Source organism: Pongo abelii, chromosome 4 (genome assembly GCF_028885655.2).
Source record: "Pongo abelii isolate AG06213 chromosome 4, NHGRI_mPonAbe1-v2.0_pri, whole genome shotgun sequence".
Classification (NCBI taxonomy): Eukaryota; Metazoa; Chordata; class Mammalia; order Primates; family Hominidae; genus Pongo; species Pongo abelii.
The window spans coordinates 160,170,934-160,188,681 of record NC_071989.2 but is presented as its reverse complement, the minus strand read 5'-3'; the positions used below and the strand labels follow the sequence as shown (position 1 = coordinate 160,188,681).

At 46.6% G+C, this 17,748-nt stretch overlaps 2 protein-coding genes across 4 annotated transcripts in view; one reads left to right on the top strand and one right to left on the bottom strand.

Moving 5' to 3' along the window:
• FAT2 (FAT atypical cadherin 2) overlaps positions 1-6,212 on the top strand; it is a 64,974-nt gene extending 58,762 nt beyond the window's left edge. The window contains exons 21-23 of the mRNA XM_024247349.3: positions 92-245; positions 2,698-3,155; positions 4,206-6,212. Of these exons, the coding sequence (XP_024103117.3) occupies positions 92-245; positions 2,698-3,155; positions 4,206-4,738 (1,145 nt within the window). The 3' untranslated portion in view covers positions 4,739-6,212. The remainder of the gene's footprint in view (positions 1-91; positions 246-2,697; positions 3,156-4,205) is intronic.
• SLC36A1 (solute carrier family 36 member 1) overlaps positions 1-17,748 on the bottom strand; it is a 222,424-nt gene that overhangs the window by 145,965 nt on the left and 58,711 nt on the right. For 2 of the 3 annotated variants that reach the window (XM_054556109.2, XM_063724514.1), the window contains exon 11: positions 485-1,252. The exons of the other annotated variant lie outside the window; for it this stretch is intronic. In XM_054556109.2, the coding sequence (XP_054412084.1) occupies positions 1,251-1,252 (2 nt within the window). In that variant the 3' untranslated portion in view covers positions 485-1,250. Of the gene's footprint in view, positions 1-484; positions 1,253-17,748 lie in introns of those variants that run through there. 3 annotated transcript variants of the gene reach the window in all.

Below are 17,748 nucleotides of genomic sequence, written 5' to 3'. Positions count from 1 at the left end.
ATGGCTGCACGAACACACGAGTCTGCCAATGCCAGGTCTCCTTTAACTGCCAGGCCAGTGCGGTCTCTCACCTCCCGTCTTTTTCTCCCAGGCTATGTCTGCAAATGTCCCCCACAGTTCTCTGGGAAGCACTGTGAACAAGGAAGGGAGAACTGTACTTTTGCACCCTGCCTGGAAGGTGGAACCTGCATCCTCTCCCCCAAAGGAGCTTCCTGTAACTGCCCTCATCCTTACACAGGAGACAGGTAATCCCAGGAGAGGCCACCCGCCATGGGCTCCTTACCTTGGGTTTTGCACTGTTAGAGAATGTGCTGTGTACTCTGACCTCTAGAAAGTCCAGTGGGAAGCCAGGGGAGAGTGCTGCAGGGAACTGGCTTCTAGGCCTTTTGCATGTGTTAGGGCAGTGGTCCCCAACCTTTTTGGCACCAGGGACCAGTTTCATGGAAGATACTTTTTCCACGGACCAGGCATGAGAAACGGGAGATGGTTTCAGGATGATTCAAGCACATGACATTTATTGCACACTTTATTTCTATTATTATTACATTGTAATATATAATGAAGTAATTATACAACTCACCATAATGTAGAATCAGTTGGGAGCCCTGAGCTTGTTTTCCTGCAACTAGACAGTCCCATCTGGAGGTGATGGGAGACAGTGACAGATCATCAGGCATTAGATATATGCTCCTTATAAGGAGCATGCAAGCTAGATCCCTCACATGTACAGTTCACAACAGGGTTTGTGCTCCAGTGAGAATCTAATGCCCCCAGTGATCTGACAGAAGGCAGAGCTCTGGTGGTAATGCTTGCTCACCCATTGCTCATTTCCTGCTGTGCAGCTTGGTTCCTAACAGGCCACCGACCAGTATGGGTCTGTGACCCAGGTGTTGGGGACCATTGTGTTAGGGCGTCTCTCTCTAACCACCTGCATTACAACACTTCTGGAGGAGGAAGCTGCTTATTAGAGATTTCCCCAGCCGTATTCTGAACCTACTGCCTCAGATTCACAAGCTGGGGCTTAGGAATCTGTACATTTCACTGGCTCCTCAGGTAGTTCTGGTCCTTGCTGCAGTCTAAAAATGGCTGAAGTGCTTATTCTCTCACTCTGGACCCGAACTTCCCAGTGACCTGGGGAAAATGGTTCCACTTGGGCAGGCGCTGCTGTGCCTGGAACCCCACTGCCAGCTGTCTGTGCCTCATACTGTGTGGGGCTGCGGCAGTTGCAAGGGAAACTGTCATTCCTAGAATCCTAGAAGGAAAGAGACTTTGACAATTATCTGGTTTTAGGGCTCCCAAACTTGGGAGCCTTTAAAGAATCATGAAAGAGACATGAAAAATATAGATTCCAAGATCCAGCCTAGACCAACTGAATCAGAATCTCCAAGAATGGGCCTAGCTTCTATTTTTAACAAGCTCCCAGTGGATCCCTTTGCTATTAGCCTGTGTATAAGAGCCAGTGATGTAGTTCACCCACTCATTTTACAGCTGCAGAAACTGAGGCCCAGGCAGGGAAAGGGCTTTCCCATGATTACTCTGGGTATGTTGATGACCCCAGTCTTTTTTTTTTTTTGAGAAGGAGTTTCACTGTGTCACCCAGGCTGGAGTGCAATGGCACAATCTCGGCTCACTGCAACCTCTGATTCCTAGGTTCAAGCCATTCCCCTGCCTCAGCCTGCCAAGTAGCTGGGATTACAGGCACGCGCCATCACACCTGGCTAATTTTTGTATTTTTAGTAGATATGGGGTTTCACCATACTGGCCAGGCTGGTCTTGAATTCCTGACCTCAAGTGATCCAGCTGACTCGGCTGCCCAAAGTGCTGGGATTACAGGCATGAGCCACTGTGCCCGGTCGACCTCAGTCCTTTTTCTCAGCAACTGGTGTGTCCTGCCCTGCTTCCGGCCCTGCTTTGCAGTAGGGAATGCTATTCATTCATGAGATGTGTTGGGAGGACATTTCACAGCTGAAAGTGGTGTCTGCATTTTAAAAGAGGACCTTGGGGAAGACAACATTTAACCCAAAACAACAAACAACTGGTAGTGAAATTTCAGGCACTGAGAAATGTTTTGGACTCAAATGGGATGGGGCAAACTTTCCCAATAGCCCTCAAAAGTGGATAAAGCTGGCCACAGAAGTTTCCCTGGAGTTTCACACCATGGAATGCCAAGCTAGAGGTACCCTGAGAGATCGCATGCTTTCTCTGAGCAAGTTGCCCATTGTAAGGTGGCTGATCTGTGCAGGACCACGTTGGCTCCTGTGACCTCCTGGTGAAGCACAGCAGGGAACATGGGTGCCTGGCTGCTATAACTGCGCAATGCTGACTTGTATCTGGAACCCTGACATCATTGCTAGAGGGCAGCTGGTATGTCGATGTCTCTACTGCAGTGACATGGGAGGAAATTTGACCTTATGATAGAGAGTGTATCCAGTGCCTAGATCTCATTGCTGGAAAAATAATAGACATTCCCAGATCCTAATGGTCACAAATGAGGATGTGGCTGAGACCCATACTTTACTGGTGGAAGGTGGAAAGTTCTGATGTTGATATGCTTGATAGTTACTTTTTTGGGGGGTGAAAAACGGAAGACGGTAGGTTTTGGGGGGAGCAGTCTCTATCCCATAGATCTCTGTAAGAGGGGACATGGAAAGGGCAATTTCACGACTCGGCCCCCTGACTACTTCTCTGTCTCTGCAGGTGTGAAATGGAGGCAAGGGGTTGTTCAGAAGGACACTGCCTAGTCACTCCCGAGATCGAAAGGGGGGACTGGGGGCAGCAGGAGTTACTGATCATCACAGTGGCCATGGCGTTCATTATCATAAGCACTGTCGGGCTTCTCTTCTACTGCCGCCGTTGCAAGTCTCACAAGCCTGTGGCCATGGAGGACCCAGACCTCCTGGCCAGGAGTGTTGGTGTTGACACCCAAGCCATGCCTGCCATTGAGCTCAACCCATTGAGTGCCAGCTCCTGCAACAACCTCAACCAACCGGAACCCAGCAAGGCCTCAGTTCCAAATGAACTCGTCACATTTGGACCCAATTCTAAGCAACGGCCAGTGGTCTGCAGTGTGCCCCCCAGACTCCCACCAGCTGCGGTCCCTTCCCACTCTGACAATGAGCCTGTCATTAAGAGAACCTGGTCCAGCGAGGAGATGGGTCAGTATAGCCAGAGACGCTTAGCCTCTGGGATTGATGGAAGTGGGTAGTGGTCCTAAACACTCCGTTATCTGAGGCACAGGCATTTTTAACTACCACGCATCCAACCCTTTGGGATGGGACATGATGAGATGTATTCAAGGTTACAGGGCACAGATGCTGGAGCAGATACCAGGTTTCTGGGGCTCATTCTATTGCACTCTTTTAAATTCCAAGTCACTCCATGGGATTGAGGTTCATGACAGAAATGTGTAGACCCTGGATAGGGTTGGATAGAACCCTTGGAGTGAGAAGGGGGCTTCTGCACATTTGTGCTTTTCTGGGAAGGGAAAGGAGAAGTGGTCTAAGCTTCTGGTTGCCGTATGGAAGTACAGCAGCCTTGGGCCAGACCTGGCTGACCTAGAGGGGGAATATCACCTTCCTCTCGTCTTTGGCTCAAAAGGAGGTGCATTAGTAAAGCACTTCATGTTTTGGCATAATCATTAGCAGTTATGATAGGTATTTTCACTATGTGTCAAACAGGGAAACCGAGGCCCATCAAGATGCAGTGACTTGTTCTAACTAACCCAACTATTCAGTAGCAGAGGCAGGGCTAGGACCAAGGGCTCCTGGTCTCCTGATTTCTGAGCCACATCTCATTTCATCACTCTCCATGATAGACTCCACCACACCTGTGAGTCCAAACTGTGTGTGTGTTTCCTTCAGTTAAGGGGATGAAACTCACCAGTAGGACTTGGGATGGAGTTACTGTATCCAGCTATGGGGGCGGGTTGCATGGAGACATCCAAATCCTTCCCTTGTTCACGGACCCTCAGATTAGTGGCAGGGATTTGCAAGATGGGCTGGCCTTGGGTCAAACCTCTAGCCTTGAGCTTGTCCCATTGGATTCTATATTATCAACCTAAGCCACCAGAGACAACCTGCACAGATGGGCCTGTACCCACCCACTCCCATCTCCACCACACACTAGGTTATATATAGTTGCTATAGAGCCAGCTGAAACCTTCCCTGGGGAAAATGAGCTCACCCTATCTTGCTGTTCCCTTTCAGTGTACCCTGGCGGAGCTATGGTCTGGCCCCCTACTTACTCCAGGAACGAACGCTGGGAATACCCCCACTCCGAAGTGACTCAGGGGCCTCTGCCGCCCTCGGCTCACCGCCACTCAACCCCAGTCGTGATGCCAGAGCCCAATGGCCTCTACGGGGGCTTCCCCTTCCCCCTGGAGATGGAAAACAAGCGGGCACCTCTCCCACCCCGTTACAGCAACCAGAACCTGGAAGATCTGATGCCCTCTCGGCCCCCTAGTCCCCGGGAGCGCCTGGTTGCCCCCTGTCTCAATGAGTACACGGCCATCAGCTACTACCACTCGCAGTTCCGGCAGGGAGGGGGAGGGCCCTGCCTGGCAGACGGGGGCTACAAGGGGGTGAGTATGCGCCTCAGCCGAGCTGGGCCCTCTTATGCTGTCTGTGAGGCGGAGGGGACACCTCTTGCAGGCCAGGGCCAGCCCCGGGCACCCCCCAACTATGAGGGCTCTGACATGGTGGAGAGTGATTACGGCAGCTGTGAGGAGGTCATGTTCTAGCTTCCCATTCCCAGAGCAAGGCAGGCGGGAGGCCAAGGACTGGACTTAGCTTATTTCTTCCTGTCTCGTAGGTGGTGAGTTGAGTGTGGCTGGGAGAGTGGGAGGGAAGCCCCCACCCCCAGCCCAGGCTGCTGTCCCTTGAAATGTGCTCTTCCAATCCCCCAGCTAGTCCCTGAGGGTGGAGGGAAGCTGAGGATAGAGCTCCAGAAACAGCACTAGGGTCCCGGGAGAGGGGCATGCCTAGAGCAGTGACCCTGGAAGACCAGGAACAATTGACTCCCGGGGTGGGCGAGAGACAGGAGGTCTCCCTGATCTGCCGTCTCTCAGTCCCCGGGGCAGAGCCCGATTGACTGCTGGCTCAGCTTCGCCAAGATGCATTCTCATACCTGCCCACAGCTCCATTTTGGAGGCAGGCAGGTTGGTGCCTGACAGGCAACCACTACGCGGGCCATACAGAGGAGCTCTAGAAGGCTGCGTGGCATCCTCCTAGGGGCTGAGAAGTGAGCAGCAGGGGAGCAGGCACAGTCCCCTGTGCCCCTGCCTCAGTCGAGCACTCACTGTGTCTTTGTCAAGTGTCTGCTCCACGTCAGGCACTGTGCTTTGCACCGGGGAGAAAATGGTGATGGAGGGCAACAAGGACTCCGAGGAGCATCACCAAGCCTCGGGCCCCAGAGGTCCCGCTCCTCAGCCTACACGCAGAGGAACGGGCCCACCTCAGTCACACCACTGTCTGCCAGTCAGGGCCTGCCAGGAGTCTACGCAGCTCCGAACCTTCTTTGTTAAAGAATTCAGACCTCATGGAACTCTGGGTTCTTCATCCCAAGTTTCCCAGGCACTTTTGGCCAAAGGAAGGAAGGAACTAATTCTTCATTTTGAAAATTCTTAGGCACTTTTTGACCTTGCTGTCTGGATGAGTTTCCTCAATGGGATTTTTCTTCCCTAGACACAAGGAACTCTGAACTCCTATTAAAGGCAGGTTGGAAGCAGGGAGCTGGACCGCAGTGTCCAGGCTGGACACCTGCTGTTGCCTCCTCTCCATTGCAGACGCCTGCCCATCAAGTGTTACCTGCAGTGACTCAACCCTATGCATGGAGGGTCAATGTGGGCACATGTCTACACATGTGGGTGCCCATGGATAGTACGTGTGTACCCATGTGTAGAGTGTATGTAGCTAGGAGTGTTGGGGACCAGAAGCCTCTGTGGCCTTTGGTGACCTCACCACTCCCTCCCACCCAGTCCCTCCCTCTGGTCCACTGCCTTTTCATATGTGTTGTTTCTGGAGACAGAAGTCAAAAGGAAGAGCAATGGAGCCTTGCCCACAGGGCTGCTGCTTCACGCGAGAGGGGGCTGTGTGGCAAGAGCCAATTTGTGTGAGTGGTTTGCGGCTGCGTGTGTGACTGTGAGTGTGAGTGACAGATACATAGTTTCATTGGTCATTTTTTTTTTTTAACAATAAAGTATCTTTTTTACTGTTATTTTCTGTGTCATTTAGCCTGTTTGGGGTCAGGGGAACCATGCAAGGGTCCACAGGCCCTTCCAAGACTCATGGATTTTGGGAGCTGGAAGGGATCCTAGAGATTGTCAAGCAACAGAGATTCCCAACCTGGCAATATTACCTACCCCAGACACAAAACCAGAACTTCTGGGGGTGGGGCCCAAGAAACTATTTGGAAAAAACCCTCTGCCTCTGATACAACTGTCTGCAGTGGTTCAAGCCCTTTCATTTAGATGATGGGGCTCTGAGGCTCTGAGTGATGAGTCCACTAACCAGCAGGCTAGCTAAAGCCCAGGACAAGACCTGGGGCTTCCTGCCCTTGCCAGCACCCTTTGCACTGCATGGCATTAGTTACGGAGAAGGGACTTAACTATCACAAGTCTTGGGAAGCCAGCCCTCCTGGGACCCAGAGTCAGCCTGTGGCTGCTACTCCACAGCGCACCCTTAGTCGCCAGCTAAATGTGACTTCACCAGGCAACCATGACAACACCGAGACAGGAAAGCCCAGTCCCTGCCTTCAAGTTCCCAATCCAGCTGGGCAAAGAAGGCACACCCGTGGGAGACACCACGCAGGCAGTGGCTCTGAGGTTGGACAGGCTTGGTTCCAAGCCCAGCTCTGTCGCACACTAATTATGTGGCCTTGAGCAGATATGACTTGGCCTCTCATTTTTCAAAGATAATTTTTAGAACAGTTTTACGGCGCACAGCAAAATTGAATGGAAGGTACAGCGATATGCCTTCCCTCCCATGCATAGCCTCCCTCATTATTAACATTCCCCACCAGAATGGTATAGTTGTTGCAACTGACAGCTCTCCATTGATGGGTCATTATCACCTACAGTCCACAGTTTACATTAGGGTTCACTCTTGGTGTTGCACATTCTGTAGGTTTGGACAAATGTATAATATGTATCCAGCATTACAGGCTCTTGCAGATAGTTTCACTGCCCTAAAAATCCTCTGTGCTCTGCCTGCTCTTCCCTCCTGCCCCCTAACCCCTGGCAACCACGAAACTTATTGCTGTCTCCGTAGTTTTCCAGCATGTCGTATAGTTGGAATCATATGATATGTAGCTTTTTCAAACTTGCTTCTTTTACTTAGTAATATGCATTTAAGATTCCTCCATATCTTTTCAGGGCTTGATAGTTCATTTCTTTTTAGTGCCAAATAATACTCCACTGTCTGGATGTACTACAGTTTATTTACCCATTCACCTTCTCAAGGACATCCTGGTTGCTTCCAAGTTTTGGCAACTATATAGCAGTTGAATACAACTGCTATAAACATCTGTGTGCAGGTGCAGGTTTTATGTGGATATAGGTTTCCGACACCTCTGGGTAAATACTGGCAAAGAGTCTTCCAGAGTGGCTGAACCATTCCACGTCCCCACCAGCAGTGAATGAGAGCTCCTTTTGCTCCACATTCTCACCAGCATTTGGTGGTGTCTGTGTTCTGGATTTCGACCTTTCTAATGGGTGTGTGGTGCGGTATCTCACTGTTGTCTTAATTTTGCATTTCCCTGATGACATACGATGTGGAGCATCTTTTCATATGCTTTTTTTTTTTTTTTTGACATCTATAGATCTGCTTTAGTGACATGGCTGTTAAGATGTTTGGCTCATTTTTAAATTGGTTTGTTTTCTCGATGTTGAGTATTAAGAGTTCTTTGTATATTTTAGAAAACGGTATTTTATCTGATATGCCTTTGAAAATATTTTCTCAGTCTGTGCCTTGTCTTCTTGACACTGTCTTTTACAAAGCATAGGTTTTTAATTTTTTTTTTTTTTTTTGACAGAGTCTCACTCTGTTGCCCAGGCTGAAGTGCAGTGGCACAATCTCGACTTACTGCAATCTCTGCCTCCTGGGTTCAAGCAATTCTCCTGCCTCAGCCTGCTGAGTAGCTGGGATTACAGGTGCCCACCACCACACCCAGCTAATTCTTGTATTTTTAGTAGAGACAGGGTTTCGCCACGTTGGCCAGGCTGGTCTTGAACTCCTGACCTCAGGTGATCCACCCGCCTCTGCCTCCCAAAGTGCTGGGATTACAGGCATGAGCCACCGCACCCACCCTACTGGTTTTTAATTTTAAGGAAGTCCGGTTTATTTCTTTTATACAGAATGCCTTCGGTGTTTTATTTAAAAAATCATTGCTAAACCCAAGGTCTCTAGGTTTTCTCCTATGTTATCATCTAGTAGTTTTATAGTTTTGCATTTTACATTTAGGTCTATGGTCCACTTTAAGTTACTTTTTGTGAAGGATGTAAGATCTGTGTCTAGATTCATTTTGTTTGCATGCGGCTGTCCAGCTGTCCAGCACCATTTGCTGAAAAGGCTGTTTGCTCCATTGTGGTGCCTTTGCTCCTTTGTCAAAGTTCAGTTAGGCCTCTTATTCCTCAGTAAAATGAAGATAGTAAATAATATAGGAATAATAGCTATCTCATATTGTCATGAGAAATACATGTAAATGGAAAGCTTATTAAAGCATAAACAATAAATGGTGTCCAGTATGATAGAAAATAATACCAGGCCAGGTGTGTGGCTCACATCTGTAATCCCAGCACTTCGGGAGGCCAAGGTGGGCAGATCACCTGAGGTCAGGAGTTCAAAACCAGCCTGGCCAACATGGGGAAACCCCATCTCTACTAAAAATACACAAATGAGCCGGGTGTGGTGGTGGGCGGCTGTAGTCCCAGCTACTCAGGAGGCTGAGGCAGGAGAATCGCTTGGACCCAGGAGGCAGAGGCTGCAGTGAGTCAGGATTGTGCCACTGCACTCCAGCCTGGCCGACAGAACAAGACTCTGTCTCAAAAAACAAAAAAGGACAGATAGCATACAGATAGGATTGATTTGTCAGGACTGTGCAGGAGATCACAAATTGTCCAGTGTTGCCCAAATTTCTGTTGTTTCGCTTATCATTTTCACAATTTTTGCCCTGATAGAATACAACTGGTACTATTAATACTTAAAAAATATATTTCAATGTTACAAAATATTCTCTATTCATCTCTAAACAATAATATCTCCACGCTAAAGGATTTGAGCGTATTTCTTCCTGATACCATGAAAATATGTAACCATTCAGATTAAAAAATGTCAGGGGCCCCCTCTTCGTCTTTGGGAAACAATAACCTGGTCCTCCTCATTTCCGGATGTTCCGCACGCTAAGGCCCACAGAGAAAGGGTTTGTCTGAGGTCTCACAGCCGGAATTCCAGGGGCAAGATCCCAACGCATGTCCAACACCCAGTCTGGGGATGTCCACACAGCACCTCCCTGCCTCCCATTCGCGTGGATGGGGAACGCCTTCTTACCCAGCCCACCTCCATCCTCTCCCCACCAGGCCCCGCCTTCTCCTTTTCGTCCGCAGCCTGCGCCTTCACAGATTAGCCACCAGAGGGCTCTCTGGGATCAAGGACCAGTTTACTGGGCCTGCGGGGAGGCCTAAAGGTTTTCAGGTAAATCCCGGCATCCTAAACCACTGGGGCTCAGGCAGATTTTCAGTTCACCATCATGACCGTCACTACCATCAGCCGCCACCTCTGCTGCTTCCTCTTACTGAGCATTTGCTATGCCAGGTGCTGTGCAAGCACTCAGCGTCTTATCTCATTTAATTCCACAAAAACCTAATAAGGGGCCAAGCGCAGTGGTTCCCACCTGTAATCCCAGCACTTTGGGAGGCCGGGGTGGTTGGATCACCTGAGGTCAGGAGTTCAAGACCAGCCTGGCCAACATAGTGAAACCCCGTCTCTACTAAAAATACAAAAAATAGCTGGGCATGGTGGCGTGTGCCTGTTATCCCAGCTACTCAGGAAGCTGAGGCAAGAGAATCACTTGAACCCGGGAGACAGAGTTTGCAGTGAGCTGATATCATGCCACTGCACTCCAGCCAGAGTGACAGAGTGAGACTCCATCTCAAAACAACAACAACAAAAACCCTAATGAGGTAGGTACTATCATCATTTACAAATGGAGAAACCGAGGCACAGATAAACCGAGGGGCCCGTAATTTGTGTTAGTAACTTAAATAAGGTAAGTCACAGAGTTCATGAGGGATAGGGCCAGGATTCCAATCCAGATCAGCCTGACTCGGGAGGTGCGCCTTACATTTGGGTTCGTGAAATAAATTACAAATACAGGGGACTGATGAGCAGCAGCAAGTGCAACGGAACAGGCTGAGTCCAGAACAAGCCAAGATAAGGCCATGCTAATTTCTAGGTGGCACAGAGCCAGGGTGTCCAGATTTGGGGAGGTGGGGGTCTGCTCACCTTAGGGCTTAACCCCAGGCGTCTCCTGAAGCCCTACATCCACTTTTGGGGCTGGACCTTAAGAGTGGCACAGCAACCTTGAGCATTGCTACAGGAGCAGGCCAGAAGGGAGGGGCAGGGTGGGGACTTGCTGCCATGCTGTGAGGAATGGTTTCAGGAGCCAGGCGAGGCCTTGCTATTGGAGAAGGAAATGCAGCTGGGATTTGCCAGGACAAACGGTGTAAGAATTGGGAAACAGGAGAATTGGGAAACGACTTCCTTCAGGGGCTGGCGGGTGAGGGAGGGCTTGCACAGTTGTTACAGGGGTGGTTTTCAAGCCTTTACAGGAAGGGCACGTATGTTTTCCAGGCATCAGGGCAGTGCTCTGGAGGGAGGCACATGGGATCTCCGAGGCAGGCATGTCGCCTGGGCTAGAACCCTCAAAAAGTGAGTATCTGGGGATAAGGAAGGGCAGAGCCAAAGGCCTTGGGGGGAAAACGACCTCTGTTGGACTGAAGATTATGTATGAAGATTCTAAAAGAGCTAGAGGGCAAAAAAGACCCAGCAGGTAGAGATTTAAGGCATTGAGTGACATGCCCAGGGCTCACAGCTGGTCCAGTATAGAACAGTCAGCCCAACCTCTTTGCGCGACTTGAAACACTGGTGCAATGCCAGCCTGCTAGGGCACCAGACCCAGGTGCTGATCCATCACCTGTGGTGCGGTGTCTAAGGACAGGTTTTGGAAACCCTCGGGCAGCCTCTGACTGCTTCTAGAAGAGGGACACTGGCTGTTTCACTGAATGAAAAGCAGGAACTTTCTCAGGCAACCAGCTGCAAAAGGACAATTTTAAAACTTTTCTCAAAATTCCTCAATGAATCCAAAGGGTCCAACCAAGAAAGGTGCCTGGTTAGATTGATACAAAGCTGACAATATAGTGATGCCACCTCCTTACCAGGCCAGGGCACTATTCACTACAGAAGGAGACTACACTGAATTTAGTAACCAAAGATTTCAGATCTATAATTAGCCCCCAAGGGCAGAGTGGGAGTAGATTTCATCTGATTGATCAGTGCTTTCAGGCAGCTCACAATCTGGGGAAAGTGGCCGAGCAGTCACATGTCTCCAGCGCAGGCAGGTATGAGGATAACCAGAGGAGGGAGGTGACAGCATTGCTGAGGAGGGAGTTGTAAATTCTAACTGAACTGGCCAGGGAAGGTCCACAGGGGTCCAGCCATCTGAGCTGGGTCTTAAAGCAGAGCTTCCAATTTAGCACAGAAAGGAGGGTCAGCGAGGCTAAGGGAAAATCCCAAAGGGAAGGCCTAGAGGTTTTAAGTATTTGGGCAATGGTGGGTAGTTCTGACAGCTGGGAGTGACTTATGGAGGGCAGGGCGCAAAGCAGGCTGGTGTCAAAAGACAGGCTTGGAAATGTGCTGCGCTCGCTGAAGGAGGTGAGGTGAGGAACGAAGGAATCAACTGGCAGGGGAGATTCCAGCAGCAAGGACATGAGGTTTGATGTCAGACAGACCTGGCTTCACCACTTTGGAAACGTGATCTTGGGCAAGTCATCTAACCTTTTATGCCTAGTTTGCAAAGTGGGGATATTACCAGCACTTTCCTTCACTGGATTTGAGTATTAAAGGAGACAATATACATAAAGTGCTTAGCGTAGTTGCTATAGTGAATGTTCAGGAGATGTGAGAGATATTTTATCATTACTACTGAAAAAGCAGTTCTTTGTGTAGTATCCATATTGACACACTTTCCTTTGTTCCATGGCCATAATAAACGGACATTCCCACCCCACCGGCCGGGCACAGTGGCTCACGCCTGTAATCCCACCACTTTGGGAGGCCGAGGTGGGTGGATCACCTGAGGTCAGGAGTTCAAGACCAGCCTGGCCAACATGGTGAAACCCCGTCTCTACTGAAAATACAAAAATTAGCCGGGCATGGTGGCAGGCACCTTTAATCCCAGCTACTCGGGAGGCTGAGGCAGAGAATCGCTTGAATCTGGGAGGTGGAGGTTGCAGTAAGCCGAGATTGTGCCATTGTACTCCAGCCTGGGGGATTAGAGCGAGACTTCGTCTCAAGAAAAAAAAAAAAAAAAAAGGACATCCCCCCCCAGCTAAAGGTAGGTGGGAGCTAAATGTTCTCAGGCATTGGTTCCTGGCAGCTGAGGTGGGCAATTTCCACCCCATCCCCCACTCCAGCCAAGGGGATATTTGGCAATTCTGGAGATATTTTTAGTTGTCACAACTTGCAGGGTGCAACTGACATGTAGTGGGCAGAGGCCCAGGATGCTGCTAAACATCCTAGAATGCACAGAAAAGCCCCTCAACAAGAATTCTGCAGCCCCAAATGGGTCTGCAATAATAGTGAGGTTAAGAAACTCTGTCCTAAAGAAACCCATGCAGCCTTTCTGTAGCAGCAGAGCAGCTGGAAATCCAGCCTGGGGCAAAAGTACACTTACGCCAAAAATAGAAGTTATGCATATGGCTTTGCTCATTTCTAAAAAGGCACCATTCTGGATTCTACATCTGTCAGAGTAAATATCAGGGTGAGTGAAAAATGAAAGGCAATCTAACAATATAAAGAATAGTATATAATGATTAAGTAGGATTTATTCCAAGTAAGCAAGGCCAGTTCAATATTCAAAAATCAATCAATGGAATCCACCATATCAAAAGGTGAAAAAAGAAAAACTATACGATCATATCAGATACAGAAAAAGCATTTGGCAAAATTCAGTACTCATTCATGATTTTTAAATATCTCAGTATAGGAATAGAGGGGAACTTCTATAAACATTATACTACTTACATCATACTTAAAGTGAAAGACTGAATGCTTTCCCTACAAGATCAGGGACAGGACTAGGATGTTCACTCTCACCACTTGTTTTAAACTGGAAATTTGAACCATTGCAATATGACAAAAAAAAAAGAAAGAAAGAAAGAAAAGAGATACACATTGGAAAAGAAGAAATACATCTATCTCTATTTGCAGACAACATGGTTGTCTAAATAGAAAATCTCAAGAAATCTAACCAAAAACTCATAGAATTATTGAGTACAGAAAAGTCACAGGATACAAGATTAAAATACACAAATCAGTTATATTTCTATATACTACCAATGGACACACAGAAATTGGAATTAAAAAATACCATTTATAATTGCTCCAAAGAAAATGAAATACTTAAGTATAAATCTAACAAAACACAGGATCTGATAAATGGTTAAAATAACAAATAGTGTTGGGAAGGATCACCTGAGGTCAGGAGTTCAAGACCAGCCTGACCAACATGGCAAAGCCTCCTCTCTACTAAAAGTACAAAAATCAGCTGGGCATGGTGGCACGCACCTGTAGTCCCAGCTACTCCAGAGGCTGAGACAGGAGAATCGCTTGAACCCAGGAGGTGGGGGTTGCAGTGAGCTGAGATGGTGCCACTGCACTCCAGCCTGGGTGACAGAGTGAGACTCTGTCTCAAAAAACAAATGAACACCACAAATAGTGATAACACCAAAGGCTGGCAAAGTTGCAGAGGATATAGATCACTCATACATTGTTGCTGGAGTAGTAAAATGGTAGTCACTCTGGAAAATGGTTTAGAAGTTCCTTTTCAAACGAATAATGGGCTTACCATATGTATTAGTCCATTTTCACGCTGCTAATAAAGACATACCAGACATACCAGAGACTGGGCAATTTACAAAAGAAAGAGGTTTAATTGGATTTACAGTTCCACATAGCTGAGGAGGCCTCACAATCATGGCGGAAGGCAAGGAGGAGCAGGTCACATCTTTTTTTTTTTTTTTTTCTTTTATTATTATTATTATTATTATTATTATACTTTAGGTTTTATGGTACATGTGCGCAATGTGCAGGTAAGTTACATATGTATACATGTGCCATGCTGGTGCGCTGCACCCACCAACTCGTCATCTCGCATTAGGTATATCTCCCAATGCTATCCCTCCCCCCTCCCCCCACCCCACAACAGTCCCCAGAGTGTGATGTTCCCCTTCCTGTGTCCATGTGTTCTCATTGTTCAATTCCCACCTATGAGTGAGAATATGCGGTGTTTGGTTTTTTGTTCTTGCGATAGTTTACTGAGAATGATGATTTCCAATTTCATCCATGTCCCTACAAAGGACGTGAACTCATCATTTTTTATGGCTGCATAGTATTCCATGGTGTATATGTGCCACATTTTCTTAATCCAGTCTATCATTGTTGGACATTTGGGTTGGTTCCAAGTCTTTGCTATTGTGAATAATGCGGCAATAAACATACGTGTGCATGTGTCTTTATAGCAGCATGATTTATAGTCCTTTGGGTATATACCCAGTAATGGGATGGCTGGGTCGAATGGAATTTGTAGTTCTAGATCCCTGAGGAATCGCCACACTGACTTCCACAAGGGTTGAACTAGTTTACAGTCCCACCAACAGTGTAAAAGTGTTCCTATTTCTCCACATCCTCTCCAGCACCTGTTGTTTCCTGACTTTTTAATGATTGCCATTCTAACTGGTGTGAGATGGTATCTCATTGTGGTTTTGATTTGCATTTCTCTGATGGCCAGTGATGGTGAGCATTTTTTCATGTGTTTTTTGGCTGCATAAATGTCTTCTTTTGAGAAGTGTCAGATCACATCTTAAGCAGATGGCGGCAGGCAAACAGAGAATGAGTTTGTGCAGGGAGACTCCCCTTTTTAAAACCATCAGATCTCGTGAGACTTATTAACTATCACAAGAACAGCGCAGGAAAGACATGCCCCCACAAATCAGTCACCTCCCACCGGGTCCCTCCCACAACATGTGCAAATTCAAGATGAGATCTGAGCCAAACCATATCACCATACAATTCAGCAATTGTGCTCCTGGGCATATATCCCAGAGAAATTAAAACTTATTTTCATGCAGGAACACTTGCACAAATATTTATAGTACTTTATTTGTAATAACCAAATCTGGAAACTGCACATTTCTTTCAGTGAGTGAATGGTTAAACATCAGTACCATGGAACCCTACTTAGCAATAAAAAGAAACAAACTATTGATAAATGCAACAACTTAGATGAACATCAAGGAAATTATACTGAGTGAAAGAAGCCAATCCCAAAAAGATACATATGGCATAATTCAATTTATTGAATTATTATTATTAATTTCATGAATAAAATTATAAAGATGAAGAACCGATTCGTGGCTTCTGGGGAAGGTTAGGGATGTGGGGGACTGAAGGGAGTGGGTATCTATAAAGGGGTAGCATAAAGGAGTCTTGAGGTGACGGTACAGTTAGGCATCTAGATTGTGGTGGTGGTGTATACAAAGCTACTCATGATAAAATTGCATACAGCTATACACAAACACACACACAAATGAGTATCTGTATAACTAATGAAATCTGAATCAGCTCTATGCATTGTGCTAATGTCAATTTCCTGGTTTCAATAATGTACTACAGTTATGAAAGATGTTAACACTGGGAGCCCAGCTGAAGAGTGCTCTGGACCTGGACCTCCCTTCTGTGCCTTTGAATCTTCCTGTAATCTACAATTATTTCCCAATAAAAAACCTATATCAAAAGAAGTAGATGACTGAATTTTAAGAGGCAAAATATTTGAACAAATACTTCCTTAGGCCAATAAGCAGGTAAAGAGGTGCAAAACATCACTAGTCATTGGGGAAATGCAAATTAAAACTGCAATGAGATGCCACTTCACACCTATTAGAAGGGCTAAAATTTAAAAGACCACAATATTAAGTATTGGTGAAGATACGGAGCAACTGTAACTGTTATACATTAGGAATCCAACAGGGAATGGCCACTTTGGAAAATAATTTGCCAAAAGTTAGCACACATTTCCCATACAACCTCATCATTTCACCTCTAGGTATTTACCCAAGAGAAATAAAAACATAGGTCTACACAAAGACCTGTACATGAGTATTTATAGCAGCTTTATTCATAATAGTAATTTTTTAATAATTAAATATAGAGTATATTTGAGCCCAAAACTTGAGAATGGCCACTAGGGAGCACAGATTCAAGTTGCCCTCATAACATACTCTGATTAGCAGCAGTTAGAAGTGAGTTTTAAAGGAAGAAAGAAAATGCAGTTTCTAAATTGTTTACCAGAAATTTACATTAAAATAACATAAGCCATAATAGCTAAAAATTTGAAGCAACCTCAAAGACTATCAACTAATGAATGGATAAACAAATTATGGTTCATCTACGCAATAGATACTACCCAGCAATAAAAAGAACCAATTATGGATACATGTAACAACATGGAGGAATATAAAATGGATGATTATGTTAAGTGAAAGAAACCAGACACAAAGGGCTACATATGTAACAGTTTTATATGACATTCTAGAAAAGACAAAACTGGAGACAGATAAAACAGATTAGCAGTTGCCAAGGGCTGAGTGGTGTGAGGATGGGATTGATTGCAAAGGGGCACAAGGGACCTTCTGGGGGCAAAGGAAACATTCTGTATCTTGATTAAGATGGTGGTCACATGACTGTATGCAAAACACATTGAACTGCACATTTGAAAAAGGTAAATTTAAATTTAATTACATGTAAATTATACTCCATTTTTTTAAAAAGGAGACCAATGGCCAAGGGTCTAGTAAAGCATACCCATTAAAGACACACATAGTTCCTCAGCACAACCGCAATGGGCTAAGTATGAGGAAGGCAACCTACATAGCAAAGAGCCCCAGGCTTAGGGTCCAAATTCAGTCCACTGTCACTCAGGTTTATGCCTCCAGTAGTAATGCAATGGGCTTACCTGAGGGCCCCGGCTTTCTGGAAGAAGGGGTTAGGTATAAATGTGAGTAGAAATAAAAAATTCAGGAGGTAGACAACCTAAAAGAGGATTGAGTGCCCTCCACAGAGGAAGTGAGCAAGACATCAGGGCATGGATGGACAGCCAGAACAACAAGCAGAAGTACTTTGGAGTCCTGGTTTTCTACAAGTCAGCTAATATTTCAGAAAATGTTTAATAAGCCCTTTGTGATTATGACATATGGCACTTTACAACATTCTCTCTAACCCTCACGACAATTCCCAAGGCAAACCTCCCTCTTGAGGCTGCAACAGACAGGCAGCCAGCGCCTTGGGAAGCACTCAGGTTCTGGAACCAGAAGACTTGTGTGTGCATCCCAGTGCTGCTACCTACTAGTTGGCGACTTAGCATAGCTGCTAAATCTCTTTGACCTTCCTATTCCAGAAATGATAATGACAATGAAAACAG